The 17896-nt window shown below is 40.2% G+C and overlaps 2 protein-coding genes across 4 annotated transcripts in view; one reads left to right on the top strand and one right to left on the bottom strand.

The window, feature by feature from the left end:
- Roc2 (Regulator of cullins 2) overlaps positions 1 to 17896 on the bottom strand; it is a 126728-nt gene that overhangs the window by 88902 nt on the left and 19930 nt on the right. The window lies entirely within an intron of this gene.
- LOC145982005 (facilitated trehalose transporter Tret1-like) overlaps positions 1 to 17896 on the top strand; it is a 71243-nt gene that overhangs the window by 48013 nt on the left and 5334 nt on the right. Inside the window, exons 1-4 of one of the 3 annotated variants that reach the window (XM_083115541.1) lie at positions 449 to 808; positions 12445 to 12573; positions 13612 to 13735; positions 15750 to 15923. In XM_083115541.1, the coding sequence (XP_082971667.1) occupies positions 617 to 808; positions 12445 to 12573; positions 13612 to 13735; positions 15750 to 15923 (619 nt within the window). In that variant the 5' untranslated portion in view covers positions 449 to 616. Of the gene's footprint in view, positions 1 to 448; positions 809 to 6158; positions 6478 to 12444; positions 12574 to 13611; positions 13736 to 15749; positions 15924 to 17896 lie in introns of those variants that run through there. The other 2 variants (XM_083115542.1, XM_083115543.1) reach the window with 2 other exon arrangements.

Below are 17896 nucleotides of genomic sequence, written 5' to 3'. Positions count from 1 at the left end.
AAATTACTTACATACAATTTTTTTTCTGACTCTCAGTGCAAAGGAATCTTGAACAACGTATAATAATTTAAGACTTCAAATATTGAGTTAAGCTCTGGCGGTACAATGCAACGAAAGAACACTTCCTACCGTAAATTTGTGGACATCAGCAGAAGGAATAAACATGCTACAGAAGGAATTCTCCATGGATGTAATTCTTTTCTGCAAAATTTGGAGTATCATATCGCTTTTCCGAAAGGAAGGTAATTTTCAAAAGAGTCTTTACTGGAACAGGCCAAAGGTACACGCTCATATTCATAGAGAAGTAAAAGCATGGAGACAAAAGGGTCTCCGAGAATATAAGAGCTCGTGTAGTGACTTTCTTGTACATGGCGGTTGGCAACACTGAAGGAAGTCTTAACACGACAGGTACAAAATGAACGAGCGGACAGAGCCGACAGTATTCGTTAGTAGTGCATCGCTTGTGAGACAGTGGAATTGTAGAAGTGTTGTTGTGAAGTGCAGCGCTGCAACTTAGTGTGGATTAAGTTAACACTTAAGCGCGAGCACCTTCTCACCCCGCCGAGGGGGACATCTCAGAGTCGTCGAGGTTTCGCGCGGTGCTTCTCCGGGCAAGATGAGCCGTAACACAAACTACAAGGAGCTCAACCTACTCCTCGCGGCCAACCAGCTGCCGGGCCTGGTCCCAGTACTCAAGGAGAAAGATGAGAAGAAGGACGCCGAGGAGACGGACGCGACGCCGATGGTGTACTTCAAACTCGGCGGCGATGAGGAGGTCGAATCCACGCCGAGGACGATAGTCCCCCAGGTAAGAGCAGCTTGCTTAAATTCAGACGGGTTTGTCTGTGCTTAACGTGCTCTGAAGCAGTCCCAGGTTCGAACTCTGGGTGAAGTTTTGACATACGAAATATTTTATTTGTCGCTTCTCTGCTACTCTTGTCCTGGCCAGGACTCGAACCCCTCTCCTTATCTTACTGTCGACCACCGTGGCTGAGTGGTTAGCACAGCGCGCTACGACGCCAGAGGTCCAGGGTTCAAATCACGGCTTGGGCATGTGCGTGAGTGCCCTTTCATCAATTTTTATCATGTTATCACCCATCTTCGCGATTAGTTAAAGTGGCAGAAAAGCGATCTAAAATAAGCCAAATCAATGTTTTTCTTCTATGTCTGCTTACTCTCCCCTTTATATCCTTTTATTTTTAAAAAGTTTTTTTTCTTCTCTATCTGTTGGGAAAAAAAGAAAAATGAAGGAGTGTGTGTGTGTGTGTGTGATAAAGGAAGATTGATTGATTTGGTTTATTTCACTTCGCTTTTCTGCCACCTTTGGCTAATCGCCGCGGTGAGGATGAGTGATACCATGAAATTTATGGATACCCATACCCAGGCCGGGATTCGAACCCGCGTCCCCTCGGCGTCGTAGCGTGTTAACCACTCGGCCGCGGAGCTCGGCAAGTGCTACAAAGAGAAGAAAAAGAAACATCTGAGAGAAATAAAGAGGCGGGCTCATTTATCTCTTTCGCTTCTGCACCTTTATTACTTTCTCCCTTACTCAATTCTTTCAAAGTAAAGTTTTCTGGTTAAGGGAATACAGTGGAGTGGTGGTGCCCGACTTACTGGCCACTGGACGAATCTGGGTGACCCACAGTGACATTATGGTATTCACACAGTTATTACTCGATGCCAACAAAGAAAAGTCTTTTCAATCTAGCTTTCATGTAAGTTTTATAGAGAAAAATAAAATTGCCAGAGTGAAGGAGCCTCATTTTGGGTGTCATACAACCACCTCCTTGTTACAGTGGTACCCATGACCCTTCGTATTGAACTAAAAACTGCAACATTTTGCATAATTCATCAATATTATGTTTGATATGAACAGTGGCGGCGATTGGGACCCAAAACTAGGGGGGCATGGTACCAAAACCGGGGGGACAAGGACAGCTTACTTTCCCTTAGTAGATGAGGTTTAGCATAGTGCGGGAGCAAATGTGGAAAAAGTTAAATCAAACATAAAAATTAAAATAAAACGTGGTTCTTGCGATGGTTATTGTTCTGTGTGCCAGTCGGCAGTGGCAGGAAAAAAGAACTTTCAAAAAGTTACTTACGAATTTGTGTGTGCTTTTATTCCATATTCACATCCTAATTAACCATGCAAGTGTATCATACGTATGAAAAAAAAATAAAGCTGTTACTAAAAGTTTGAAATCCAATTAAAATTGTCGTTAATCGTTATTTTATTATTAAAAATACAAGCACTAGTGCACGACGTATATTTGAAAAGGTTTCTCAGTTCTTAAAAATATGTGAAAGAACAATTCTATTTTTAACAAAACGGTGAGTGAGGTGAGAGCGTGAGGTGGTTGTACAATGTTCAGAAAATAATGATTTTGTGCTGAAATATGTAAGAAAATTAAAGTTTAAAATGTAATATTATTGAAGTAGTTTTTATGTTGCTAATTCAAGAAAGAAAGTTAGATTTTTACATCTGCGTAAAAAAAAAACCTGGTAAGTAAATTACGCGTAATTTACGTAAAAAAAGTAACGAGTAAATTACCTTGGCAACCCTGTTCACAATTATTTAAACCAGGGCTGTACTTTATCCCCTAAAGCGAAGCAACCAATTCTACGTCAAAGTTCAACGTGGCTGCATAAGTAAAAGGGGTTTCAACTCCCACTGATTGAATAAAGACCCGATTTACGTCAATATTATGGCATGCTCCATAAACAAACCTTGCTAGGTATAGGCTCACTTCAGTCACTAAACAGACGAAGAGTAATACTGTTTTAGGAAAATATGCAGGTACAAGTAATTACGAAAGAAACAACTATAAACCCCTTCTTGTGTTCGCGATGCCATCTGGTGTAATATAGGCTAATCTGGACTGGACCTACATAGCTTTATTGATCTCTTTAACGTGGTATCGAGACCGGCATTTGTTTCTTTTCATGTAACTTCACGACTATTCTCAGAATATACCGAGACTAAAGGATCGTGAACAGTGCGACAGCCTGATCAATCTATCTGCTCCTAAATCAGGTTCGACGTCACATGACGTCATGGATGGTACCGAGACCATTGTTTCAAGATCGAGACGAGGTGGAGACTTACTAAGAGAAAGAGAGAGAGTGGTAAAAGATAGAAATGGGGAATAAGAGAGTGAAAGAGAAAAGCAAAGAAAGAAAAGGAATAGAGAGAGAAAGAAATAGGGATTGAAAGAGAGAAAGGGAAATAAAAGGGAAATAAAAAGATTGAAAGAAAGAGGGAGAGAGCAAAGAGAGGAAGGGAAAGAGAAAGCAAAGAGAAAGGGAAAGAGAGAAAAGCAAATAGAAAGAAATGCAGAGACAGGGAAAGAGAAATGCAGAGAAAGCGATAGAGAAAATGGGATTAATGAGAAAGAAAAGCAGAGAGAAAGGAATAGAGAAAATGGGAATAATGAGAAAGAAAAGCAGAGAGAATGGGAAAGAAAAATGGGAATAAAGAGAAAGAAAAGCAAAGAAAGGAAGAGAAGAGAGAGAAAAGCAAAGAGACAAAGAGGAAAGGGAAATAAAAAGATTGAAAGAAAGAGGGAGAGAGCAAGAGAAAAGCAAAGAGAAATGGAAAGAGAAATGCAGAGAAACGGATAGAGAAAATGGGAATAATGAGAAAGAAAAGCAGAGAGAAAGGGAAGAGAAAATGGGAATAAAGAGAAAGAAAAGCAAAGAAATGAAGGGAAGAGAGAGAAAAGCCAAGAGAAATGGAAAGAGAGAAAAGCAAAGAGAAAGGGAAAGAGAAAATGGAAATATACAGAGTAAAAGAAAGGAAGGAAAGAGAAAGGAAGGAAAGAGAAAGCAAAGCGAGGAAGAGAATGGGGATAGTGAAATACTGACAAGAAAACAGCGGGGGAAAGACATTAAAAGAAGAAAAGCGAAAGGAGAGAACGAAACAAACGGAGAAGAAAGAGTGCAAGACTCAGGGAAAGACAAAAAGAAAAAGGGGACATTGAGAGTGAAAGCAAGAGTGAGGCAAAGAGAAAAGGAAAAGAGAAAGACACGGAATGAGAGGAAAAAAGCCTATAGTTCAATTACTCTATTATACAAGCTGTGACTATCTTGTAAGCTCTAATAAAGCGTGAAATGCGCTCGTTCTTGCACGAATATTTATAAATATTATTGAAATATTGCAGTGAAATAAATTGGAATTTTTAAAGGTATATTTACATTTGTATTGCTAATTATCTTACATCACTTTGCTAATGGATGAGTGATGATGAGATGTACGAGTGAGTGGACAACCACAGACAGACATGGATTGGACAGACAACATGAAACCCACAAAAGATTATTCTGGTTATACGGCCAGGCGCCATAGCCTTGTTTGCCTGTGTACTACGTGGGAGGGGGGTGACATTTGGGTGCTTTTCGTAAAGCACCACCCTTACCCCCCGACATGAATGAAAAAAACAAAACGCTCGACACCTTACCCGGGATTCAAACCAACGACGCTACGTCTAGGATATTGGGTTTTCTTGACTTCATAACTTTCCTTTGCGGTCTAAGAGCCATTGGAAAGTAACATTTTATCCATACATCTGTCTGGGAAGTATTTTTATCTAATTGGTGAATTATCAGTGAATATCGTCCCAATTCTGCTACCATTAGCCTTTAAAGAGAGTACAAAGTTTTCCTCGATATGTGTCAACAGCTTGATGTACGCCTGAAATAAATATCTCGACCTTAAACTAGTATTACTGTGTACTTCAATCACAGCTTATCAGGCTGATTACTTAATCATTACTTACGAGACACAATTTCAGATTATTTTTTAGTTCTGTGACAAATACAAGTTCATTCTAAAAGCAATGTAAGTCAAATGTCCTCTTCTGTGCCATGAAAGCGCATATTGGATGTGGAGATGAGGCCCTATACGTTCTCAATCTCGACCATAGTAGAGGTAGTGTGATCAACACCACGCTCTGGCTGCCTCCACCCCTCCCCCAGGCACCCATTGATTAGAGGCTAGTTTAGCTCGATAGCTGCCAGAAAATTCCCATCTAGGATTCGAACCCGGGCCTCCCGTGTGGCAGTCAAGACATAACACAGATTGAACCCCCGAGGCTCATTATCTCGCGTAGCTGAGAAATCCCGAACGGGATAACTTAAACTTGAATGCAAGCTCCTTATTATTATTATAAAACGTTATCAGTCATCACGAAAAAAGTTTTTGTCATCTTTAGTTGTGATCTTGTGAAAAAATATGATAATTGCACACGGCAGCAACACCCAATATCACTCGCAACGGTTCCAGTTTTCAATTTCTCACTGGTCGATACTGTGCATACATAGTTACTGATCCACCCTCCGTATTCGCCTGATCTGGCGCCTGGCTAATACAATCCTATGTAGGGTTTATGGATGTTGGAGATTGACTCTATATCACGTTCATCCAATCATCATTTAACCGCGATTAGTTAAAACTGGAGGAAAAAAAGTAAAAAAATGTAAAGTGCTCCCCTGTGCTTAGCACCACGCCATGAAGGCGTATAGGGGGTGATGTGATCCGGTCGTGGTTGGGGGTGATGTGATCAGCATCACGCGCCGGACCGCCTTTACCCCCCAAGGTCTCCCCCAGGAACCCATGTCATTCGACGCTGGGTGGGCGCCGGGGCCGCTTCCGTTAGGAAAGTTCCCGGATTTGAACCGGCCGGGGAACGAACCCGGGACCTTTAGCATGGTAGTCAGACGCGTTACCGACTGAGCCACCGCGGCCACTGGAGAAAAGCTACATAAAATAAAACAATCACGGTGCGGATGCCTTTAAATTAGTACAAACATCAAGGTAAACAGGACATGCCATCAACATTAAGATTACTAAAATTTTGCAAGAGAAATTCTGAAAAGATCTAAATCTCAGCCTGGTAGCTGTCTCCCTTGGAAGTAGCGGAATCGTATGTTTGACCACGGACTTTTCGAACACTCCTCGTACATACACACACTTGCAGACCAAGAGGTCAAACCGGATTGATAAGAACGGAGGCGGTTTAAAGAAGTGGGATGGGGGACGAAGACATGCAGATGCGTTCCCTGAAAAAAAAAATTATCGTTCATTTCATAAGCATCCTTCACTCGACTGAGCTTCAACCCCTCCATGACGTCAGAGGTCGACTATATATTGAATCCACACGACCTCTTCCGAAAGTCACTGGAAGGACCGAGTACGTCACACGGCTTGTTGGGATGGGGAAAGCCTCGCCGTACTAGCACATCCTGTGTATAACCGAGAGGACCTCCAAAAAACCCGTTTGACTGACAGCCCATCCGGCGTTTGTTAGTGTGTGTGCGCGCGTGTGGTTCTCGCATTCGCCAGTGTGGTGCAGGACTCTTTTACGGTTTTACGTGTTCGAGAAACGATCCGTCAAGATGAAGGTGCTGATGAGAGCGGATACCCACGTGGACCTCAATGTCCCCGGGTCAGAGGAGCAGCAGAAATGCACGTGGTCACAGGTACGTCACTTCCACCCACCGATTAGGGCAATGTTAATAAGTATTCAGGCGTCAAATTAAGACTCTTTCTCTGGAAGACAATACTGTATTAGGTGCATGCTGGACGTCTTTGTCTCAGACGATAGTTACCAGGAAACCGGACAGTCTAACCGCCACAGTGATTCTCGACCTTAGTGAGCCAGTGGGCCGGCAAATTCGTCTTTAAAAGTCGATGCGCCGATTCCAATAATTTTACTCGTAAATAGCTTGCTATTTTTAAAATTTAATGAATTTGTACCCTTCAAATTTAATATTAATGAATAAATTATCTCATGATCACAAGAGTATCCGTTCGATTATGTCTAGGTTTCTTGTCAAACATAAATGTTGGTTTAAATTAGTTGACAACGCCGGGATCTAATTGAATGTGTTAGTTTCCTCTGGTCAATATCATAAATGTATTTGTACTGATTTTCATCGGCGTGTTTCATTCGGACACAGAAAAATTCCAATGAATTAGAGTATTTGGGCCAATCCATGAGTTCCGGGTGTGACACAAATCTAAAAATTGCGTGAACAAAGACATTGAGCTCATCCATATCATCATTATAGTGTCGGAATGATGACATTGTTACCGTCCTGAAGAGTGAGCTCTGTGAACAACGTTGTTTTTGGGCAATTCAAGAATAACTGGAGTTTCGGGTGTAACCCTCACGACGATAAAAGCTTCACCTACCACCACAAAACTTGAAAACTCTGTATTTTTACAACTTTTTTATCTATCATATTTTTTTGGGTGGAAATGTAGATTGCAACCTTTCATCTCATGTCTTTTATGCCAGTAAAAACATTTTTATTATTAATGTTATTATTTTTTAAAAAAAGTTCCGGGTGTGACCTACGGGAATACCTCATTAATTAACTCCATTTAATACCATATTACTCACCTAATACTTTAACTGAACAATATCAAAGGGGAAGAGAATCCTCAACTCATAAATTTCAATCATATCCAAATTGTTTTGTGAAAATTACAAATTTATTGAACATTACTTATACACTTAATTCTTAATGTAAAAAGACAACCCTTATCACATTTTCCACTTCTCTTTGTTAATCTTAATTCTTAAAGCCATTCAAGGACATGTAAATATCAAATTAGTAACTATTTACTGTCCACTTCAATATATTTGGTAATGAAAAATGCAGCGCACACAAAATTGACGTTTAAGTGCGTCAAAGTTTCGACTTCTGTGTGCTAAGGTGAGCCTCCCCTTCCACTTGCATGTTTGCAGGTTAACGAGGATCTGGGGGATTTTTTCTTGTCCATGGGTGTGTGCTGGGCCTTCGTCATGACATGGTAACGCTGTCACCTTGGAAACAACGGGTCCCGATTCGATCTCTGGTGGGGGCACATTGCAAATCTACATTGAACTGAAGGTCCAGCCTACGCATAAAGTGGACTTACAACACATAAAACTAACCTCTGTGCACTGAGTGTCCCTATACAGCATCAGGTTGTTAAGGTGGATATGGATCTGATATATGTTTTATTTTTCGTTGTTGATAAATTCTAAACATCAATGTAGCATCATGAACGGGTCGTTATTTAGTCAATATGATGCGATTCTAAGATTCTACGCTATAGGTATATGCTTTAAAACTAGACTCAAACCTAGTGCTTTAAAACTTAACATGAGATTCTTGTAATCAAGGGTCCCCGAGTTCGATATCCAGTGGAAGCACTTAGTGGTTCGGATCGCACTCTAAACTGTGGGTCTAGTCCGGATTCGCCTTTCTGTGCATAAAGTGGCCTTAAAACTATCAAAACGTCATGAATTAATCTTGGAAAACATGGATGAAATTGTCCATCTTAAATGCATAGGTGAGGTTCACTTGATTCCCACATTAATTAGTTTTTGTATTTGTTCCTCTTTGGCCAGTTAACTGTTTTATCTAATACAATGAAAGATTAACATATTCAATGTAATGCGATTTGACTTTTATTTAGCGTTCCTTCTCTGGCACTTTTGGCTATCGCGAAGATGAGGATGAGTAATGATATGAAATAGACGAGGGGATACTCACAAAGAACACCAATACCCAGACCGGGATTCCAACCTGGGACCCATCCGTCGTAGCGTGCTCTGCTAACCAATCCGCCACGGAGGCCGGGTACTTTGCTGTGCTAACCACGCCAATACGGAGATAGGCTATTCAATGTAATTCGCTTATAATTTATTCTATAGTGAGAAGTACGCGAACGATATTCAAACTACTTAACTTCTTCCCCATTAATCAACGTAAGGGGGACTCCAAGGCGACCCTTCCACCAATCACCAAAACTAAGTACTCTAATCCTTGCCCTGCTAACTTAACAATTCCGGTTAGGTTAAATAGTGCACATGCGGTTATAACGCCATTAAACCTTGTTTCCATGATATGAAAAACTCAATATGCTGAACAAGGCAGAAATGTATTTTATTATAAAACATAAACTAAACGTAACGTTTCAACCTTCTAGCAAGGTCTTCTTCAGACTCTGTACCAAGTACAAATGTAACAAGGTACAAAACAGGACAAAACCGGAGATCGACAAGAAAAAGGAAAACAGAGAAGAGGAAGAGGTTATCTACGAAGTGAAATGTAAAGAATGTCAGAGTGTGTACATAGGAGAAACGAAAAAGAGGCTGAAAGACAGGTTGAAACAACATAGGGATGATGTACGACTTAAGAGAGAGAGAGAAATGCGATATTTAAACACACGAGAGAAACAGCACATGACATAGAGTGGGATGAGGCTAAGCAGATAGGAAGGGAGAAGAGAATACTAGTGAGAAAATAGAAGGAGGCCAAGGAAATAGAAAAGAAAGGTGAAGAAGACACAATGAACTGGCATGGGGGACTGAAGATAACAAAGAATGGAAGAAGGTGTTAGAAAGTGTGAAAAGGGCAAGAGAGAAAGAGGAGAGAAGAAGGAAAAAGAGCGTGAGATAAAGAGTCCAACCACATTCACTTTCAGGTGAATGTACAGTTGACAAGGGAAAGCCACCTGCTAGAATGTTCAAGAACAACTTTCTAATAGTCTTGAGGGGAGTATTTTTGTGTATAGCCTACATATCGTCCTGTTTTGTACCTTGTTACATTTGTACTTGGTACAGAGTCTGAAGAAGACCTTGCTAGAAGGTTGAAACGTTACGTTTAGTTTATGTTTTATAATAAAATAAATTTCTGCCTTGGTCAGCATATTGAGTTTTTCATATGCGGTTACGTTAAGACCAGGTATAGAGCTCTTAGCATTTAGTTTTAGGGTTTAGTGTAAGATGTGTGTGCCCCAGACCTGACCCCCGACTCAACACTCAGGTCACTTTCCCATCACACCAGAAATTGCAACTATTTACATGGTGTACAGTCACGGACACTGCCGGCTTGTAATGAATACATTGAAAGTCAATGTATTCATTACAAGCCGGCAGTGTCCGTGACTGTACATCTGAAGACTTATGCATTTCAGGGTTAATCAAGGCTTACACTGCGTCTGTTTTACATCACCAATAAGCGTTATCTTGTTTTTCTCCAGCCGCGAGGTTAAACATGAACACAACATAGCTCCACGTTTCGACTGCATGAGCATGCCTTCTTTATCGCTTGCTTCCCCGCTTATTCTTGACTTCAAGAGGTCGTTTTTTTATTGTTTAATATGAAATCTAGGCCAACATATGACGCAGATGGTTCGTATTTTCCACCCGAAAGGATCAAAGGTCGTGAGTTTTGTTGCTAGGCGCTTAGGAGTGATTGCTGTCACGCGTTGTGTGCTTGAGGGCTTCTTCTTCTTGTGCTAATGCCTTTAGAAATGGCCAGTGTTCCTCTGAAGAATAACTCCTTGTTGTACTGCTCGCTTTATCGGAATTGACAACATCCACATGCCCCCCCCCCAAAAAAAAAAATAGTTTATCCAAGTTCACGTCCACGTTGTACTGAAAAGCACAGAGAAGTCAAAATATCGCCGGCTGAATGCTGTTTTGTCGTATGTCCACCTGCACTAACTATTTTAGTAGAGCTGATTGACGTGTGTGGATTTTGAATACACTAAAAGATTTGCAAAAACAATTTATTGTTGTTGATAATTTACAAAACTTATGGTGTCCCGGGTTCGATGTGGAGGCACATAGTGGATCGGATCTCACTTTAAACTGTAGGTCCAGTCCCGATTAGCCTTACTGTGCATAAATAAAGTGGACTTAAAACACCAACTCAATTAATTTACAAAACTTGAAATCCAGGTACGTCGTTTCGGAACGTGACGCATTAACACGTACGTCATCACGATAACCATTTCCGACGACAATTGGAGATACAAAAAACAACATTCAGCCGGCGATATGTCAACTGACACAAATATATTGACTCCAGCAACACATTAAAACGTACAAATTGCTAACGATAAACTTTGTGGTGTATCAAAATGCACACAAAAGATATTTAACAAGATATTTAACAAAAAAAATAACTTAAAATGCAGGAAATAGGAGATTGAGGACAATTTTATAACGTCTTTATTGGGACCATGAAAACTTGTATGGAGGGAAATGTACGACCCGTGAACGTAAAATCTGGGTATCACTGTAATATATACAGATGGGGGACAAAATAATACGAACACCTGTGAAATTAGAGAAAATCTTTATTAATATGGGGTTGGACCACCCTGTGACTGAAGTACACTTTGTATGCGATGTGGGATGGATGCATAGAGGTCATGCACAATGTTTAAGGGAATATGGAGCCATTCTTCATCCAGAGCAGTCTCCAATTCCAAAAGTATGGCTGGAGGCAGACTTTGAGCATGCAGTTTGGACTCCAAATATCCCCACAAATGTTCTACAATGTTCAAATCAGGAGACTGTGGGGGCCATTCAAGATATCCTACTTCATCGTCATGTTCTTCGAACCGTGTTTGGACAGACCCAGCAGTGTGGATAGGGGCGTTTTCGTCTTGAAAAAGCAGCCGCTCCCCAGGAAATAAAGTCTGGACAAAAGGATGGAGATGATCCCCCAGAATGCCCCGATAGTGATTGGCGTTGATCGTCCCATGCAGAAAAACAAGTGGTCCCACACTATCGCATCCCATACCATAATGGACCCACCTCCATGCTTACAGTCTGAAACATGCAGTCAGGATGAAACTCATCTCGGGGCGTTCTCCACACATAAACACGCCCGGTGGTCTGAAATAACGTGAATGTTAATTCATCAGACCAGATGACTTGTTGCCACTGATGTGGGGACCAACTTCTGTGAGCTCTGCACCATTGGCGTCGCTTGACAGCATTACGTGATTTCACCAATGGCTTACAAATTGCCACTCTGCCAGGAATGTTTGCAGCATGGAGTTTCCTTTTGATAGTTTTGGTTGAACTGGGGTCCTGGAGATGCCTGTTCATTTCAGATGTTATCTCGGATAACGATTGCTTGTGCTTTCGGGCCACTATGCGCTTCAACACCCTCCTATCCTGAGCAGCAAGCTTTGTCTTTCATCCACTGTTGTGCTTTGAAGACGCCATCTTACTTTGTGTTGTGTATGCTGTCATAACGGCTGATACTGTGCTCTTTGCACACCCCACAAGATTTGCGGTTTCCGTCACCGTGCCTCCAGCTGAACGTGCTCCAACAATCATGTCTCTTTGGAACTCTGTCTGACATTGCAGTGTCTCTTGAGAGCGTACAATAGACGAATGCACCACCAATGACTGCTGTTGACAGACTAATACCTTCCCCTTCACGGCCACTAGGTGGCAGACTTCAGTGCCAGGTGGTGCTGCTATATTGCCGGTGTGAAATGTGACATACTTTTCCACAGGTGTTCGTACTATTTTGTCCTCCATCTGTATATTTAACCTTAAAATGTGGTAACAATGAAAAAGGAAAATTAGGTTTGCACGATGACTGACTGCAGTATATGATTGTCATGATTTATTTTTCTTTCAGGTGATGGCCTCTCTGTCAGTGTCGCTGGCTTCCATGATTGTTGGGTTCGCGTCTGCGTACACGTCGCCTGCCCTTGTGTCCATGACGAAGGAAAACTCTACACGTTACATGGCAATCACACCTCAGGAGGTAAGGGTTTCTCCACTGATTACATTAAATTTAACAACACCACTAGCATCTATACCTGTATTTTGGCTTGAGAGATGGCTAACGCTGTCGCTTTGAAATCAAGGGGTTACGGGTTCGATTCCCGGTAGGGACACTTGACAAAGATTACGGATTCCAATATGCAGGCCCAGTCCAAATTACCCAAAGTTGACTGGAACAAACAATGTCTTGGTTAATCGCGACGGAGAGGATGTATGATGGGCCAATGAAGTAAATGAATACGCTGTCAAATTCAGAATTCCTGGCTTTGAAACCCGTCACTCTAACCAGTCTGCCTCATGTCAAAATTTGTATAAAATATATATCTTTATTCTGGAAACACCGATAGACTGGTAGCAATGACGTATGCATCGAGTTCAGTTCGTCACTGATTTCAGCAACAAACCTATTATTATTATTGTTATTGCAAGTAGTAGAACTATTATAATGCAATTATATTACAATTTAGCTTGGCAAAATTATATAATTGCATAATTATTGTATAAAAACGCCAAGTATATTCAACATTCATTGAGGTACAACAAAATTTAACAAAATGTAATGCTGCATTTTCTGTGACAACACTCATATTTCTTATGGGACTTTTAAAGTGTTATTATATTTCTTTGTAAACTGTTAGTTTAATTTCTATGGTTAACATAGAAGTGATAATACATGACGTGATATAAAAAGGATATAAAGTACGTATACTGTATATTTTCATGCAAATGAACCGTCTACTTTCAAAAATTATAGTGGTGATTTGACAAATACGTTTTCGAGTATTAATCCAATGTCTAAAGTGACCAAAAAATTATTAATGAAATCACCATTAAAATGAAAATATAAAATGAATATTAAAATAAGTGTCACAAGTATCCAATTCCGAATTCTCTCGTTGCAAATTAACCTCATTGTGTTAACAGACTGTGTGTGCTCTTCTGAAATCACTAGCTGAAAGCTCTCTCTCTCTAACAACCAAATTCCGCAGGTAATGTTATACTATTTCCTCATTTCCAGGCTTCGTGGATATGCGGTATAATGCCCCTCGCTGCCCTGGTAGGAGGTGTAATCGGAGGAACACTAATTGAGAAAGCTGGGCGAAAGGCGACCATTCTAGGAACGGCGATGCCTTTTGTTTTGTGTAAGTAGAATTATAATTCTACTTAAACCCCTTCCTTCCTGAATATTCTCAGAAACATCGTAAAGGCTAAAAATTAAATCATTACAAGAGCTCGTCGGAACTCAGGAGGATGCCAACCCTTCAGTTAAGAAAATTTGCGTAAAGTAACCCTTCCTTGACCTGCTTCATTCTATGTTGAACCATACAAGTATCCCCAGCTAGAATTTTCCACCTAGAGCATTGTGTATTAGTATTTCAGAATTCTAAACAAAAAATACACAATTAATTTTTCTTAGTCGGTATTTTTTTCACGATATTTCCATCAGGTAAAATGGTAATACAGGTGTCAACAAATGATTGAAGTGGTTTCACGATGTTACTGTACGTGTATTATTGAACATATCGTGAAGCAACTTTACAGTTTTGTAGAGAAACTCAACAAGTTTTGTGACACATTACAAGTGTTCCATATGTCCCCCCTTTATGATTCTGCAAACATAAACTTTATAATCAAGTTCTTCCCAAACGCGATGCAGCATGTCCTTATCAATTCGATCAAAAGCACTGATGATACAGGCCCGCAGTTCTGCTAGATCACTCGGTAATGAAGGCACAAACCCTAAATCCTTTACATAACCTTCCACACAACAAAGTGACATGGAGTTAAGTCAGGGGAGCTTGAGGCAATGACAGCAGTTGTTGATAATCATTTCCACAACGACCGATCCATCGCTTTCACACCCTGGTGGTTAAGAATTCGTCGACATCGCGATGGAACTGGGGCGGAGCACCATCCAACTGGTGGATGAAGTTCTCACCGTCTGTCTCCAACTGTGGCATGAGCCAATTTTCTAACATGTCAACATATCCGTGTTCGCTGAAGAAGGGGCCGTAAACTCTAAATTTTGAGATTGCACAAAAAGCATTGAGTTTCGGAAAGTCACAAATATGCTAAACGGCGCCACGGGGAACAGAAAACTCCCCATAACTTGTGTGTCACAAAACTGGTTGAGTTTCTCTACAAAACTGCGAAGTTTCTTCGTGATACGTTCAATAATACATGTACAGTAACCTCATGAAACCACTTCAATCATTTGTAGACACCCTGTAACTTAAAATCTGCAACAGTGTTTCTAAAACAAGTCAACCATGTTTCCTAAGAACAATAACTACCTATGTATAAGATAATGATGCATATCGGCTTCATGAAAGCACTGGGAAAATGTTAAAACAGTGCGAAAATTAAAAAAAAATAGTGTTGCAAGCGTACATTATTATTATTATAAAATATATAGAAAATATAAAGAATTTATTGTGAATCATTGTCTGAAGAAGACCCTGTTTGAGGGTGGAAACGTTATGTTTATTTTTACCGGAACCTTTTTTCTCGCACAATTCAAATTCGGTATAAGTTGCGTATTGTTTCATTGACAAAAAGGTTCCTGGATCGAATTCAAATTGAGCCGGAAAAAAGATTCCTGGACCGTATTTAAATGATCCGGGAAAAAGTTCCTGGACCGTATTTAAATTCATCCAGGGGAAAAAGGTTCCTGGACCGTATTTAACCGATCCGGGGGAAAAGTTCCTGGACCGAATTGAAATACTTTACAGATAAAAAGGTTCTTTACGGTCCAGAACCCATTTCCGCTTGCTGATTTTCTCTCCTGGACCGGAATTGAATTTATTTAAAATTCCTGGACTTTTAACAACCCTGTTTTAGTGTTTTAATAAACATGGAAACAATGCTTAATAGTTTTACCATTACTATTATGGTGAAACGTGAACAAGTAATCCGCACAATTATTACGAATTGCATTAGTGGATATAAAGTTCACAGGGAACCTTTAAAGTTCTGACTTTCCAAATAGACTTAACTTTTATGCCACTCGAGGACATTTCGCGTTTATAATGGATGGTCTCTTGAAAACATACAATATAACTGCTACCTAAAAAACTCTGGCATAATACTAACATACAGTATTTCAAATATTACTCTTATTACAATAATCACTGACAATTCCTCTTTGTTTTGCAGCGTGGTTGCTGATAGCATTTGCCCACAATGTGCCCATGATTCTGTCTGGAAGAGCGATCGCTGGGTTTTGCGTAGGAATAGCATCATTATCACTGCCTGTGTATCTTGGAGAGACGGTTCAGCCGCAGGTCCGGGGCCGGCTCGGCCTCCTTCCCACTGCCATAGGAAATATAGGTGAGTTTCTCTTCTGTCTATAAGGTCAATATGAGTCTTTCATTTTAGCAAATCTCGTGAAGAACTTCCGTTAAACATAACATAAGCACGTATAGCTAAAGTAAGTGTATAAAGGCCGAGGAAGATAAAGAAAACAAGAGACGATGGACTATGCTAACTGCATATATTGTTGGAAGCATACTGAACAGTCGAATATCCACTCTCGTTAACCATGGAGCTGGTGAATGCAACTAGCGTCACATTGAAAGCTATGGGGAACGCATTTGGTTAAAATGCATTATTCATGTCTTTAATTGATTCATCAATTTCGATTGTTTTCCTCTACTTTTCTGCTGATTTTGACTAATCGCGAAGATGAGAATGATTGATTGAACTAGATTAATCGCGACGAGCGAAGATGAGGATGAATGATGATGAGATGAAATGGATGAAGGATCAATCACAAACACATACAAACAGAACACGCCAGAGCCTCATTGTCATATTAAATTCCTGAGCCTACAATCGAAATAGGTGTTCATGATGAGATTATATCTTTCATCTTCCTCCCTAACGCTCATACACTGGAAACACATTATCTAGTTTTATTTTACGCCGATTTTCTGGCCTTTTTGCCCAATCGAGACGATGAGGATGAATGACAAAATAGATACAAAAGAAAAAAACATGGCCAGAATTGGAACTTGGACCTAATGTAGCGAGATCTTAGTCCATTGCTCACGGTACTGAAAACATGTGGACGTATTGTGTGTAAACCTGTATTGTCATAATTACTGCTAATGTTGGTATTATTAAGACTTGGTATTTTACTATAGTCTAAGGGGAAGGCGGACTCCCGAAGTAAGCCCGCCTCCACCCGCATACATTCGAGGCTATGCGCTTACTGTCCTGGTGCCTTTAAATAAACCAGGACGTCTGTTTCTCTGTATTTAAACGGTTCCCCCGCCTTTTTGTTATTTCTGTTTATTATTCAAAATATACAATATATAGTACAATAATAATAATAATAATAACATGGTATTGTTTAGGAGATTTTACACATCTGGATTTTTTTTTACCCATTCTGGGAGTCAGAACAGTAATCGAGTCTGTTAATATATATAGAATAGAAGCTAATTAATGGAACTTTATTGTAATAAGTATTATGTAATTAATTAGAAGTTAGTAAGTGAAGAATTATAATAATGAGTTAGTTATACATTTGTTTATATCCTTTTCTTTTCATTCGTGAACTTAGTTATGCGTGCATTTTAACGCATTGCACATACTTTGAAATGTACGATATATAACATTGTTTGTTGATAATAGTAATAATAATAAATCTAATGATTTGGTTTCCGTTAATTGTCTATTCTGGTAAACCAGAACAGATTTGGTATAATACTATAATTTATTAATTCACTATTGTGTACATGAAGACGTACCCTTCCCGATTCTGGTGGCCAGAACAGGGCTTAAGACTTGGTATGTCATCATTTCTTGGATTCTCATACACACCGCGTTATATTAGCCACCAGGCTCTGGAGAATACGAAAATCTGGCATCACAAATTAGCCAGCTTAAAAAAAAATACTGTCATTTCCGTTCATTATCAATTGAAACTTAATTCACTAGCCTAAATAAAATTTGCTCCCAAAGTTTAAAAAATATAATTACTGCTGCCTGGTACAATTATGACAGCTGAGGACAAAATAAATAATTGGGCCTATGACGTCAGATGCATTCAATCAGACAAGATTTCCCATGAACGTCGTGGTATTTACTAGAGCTCTCGTCACGAAAACAGTCCGGTCAAGGTCACGCCGCCCACCTACAGTGTTGCCAATATGCAACAGTTTCAACCGACGAAATCAACCGCATACGTACAACGCGCGAAGTGTCGACTGAGCAGCTTAGACCAAGTGTGGCAACCCTGGAGGGCCAGGGGGGTGAGGAGGAAGCAAGGGGAAGCTTCGACCTTGACTTGACTGTTT

The sequence above is a fragment of the Lepisma saccharinum genome, chromosome 30 (assembly GCF_977018435.1).
Source record: "Lepisma saccharinum chromosome 30, izLepSacc3.1, whole genome shotgun sequence".
Taxonomy (NCBI): domain Eukaryota; kingdom Metazoa; phylum Arthropoda; class Insecta; order Zygentoma; family Lepismatidae; genus Lepisma; species Lepisma saccharinum.
Note: the sequence above shows the minus strand (reverse complement) of the source record. Positions and strands in the feature narration are given on the sequence as shown.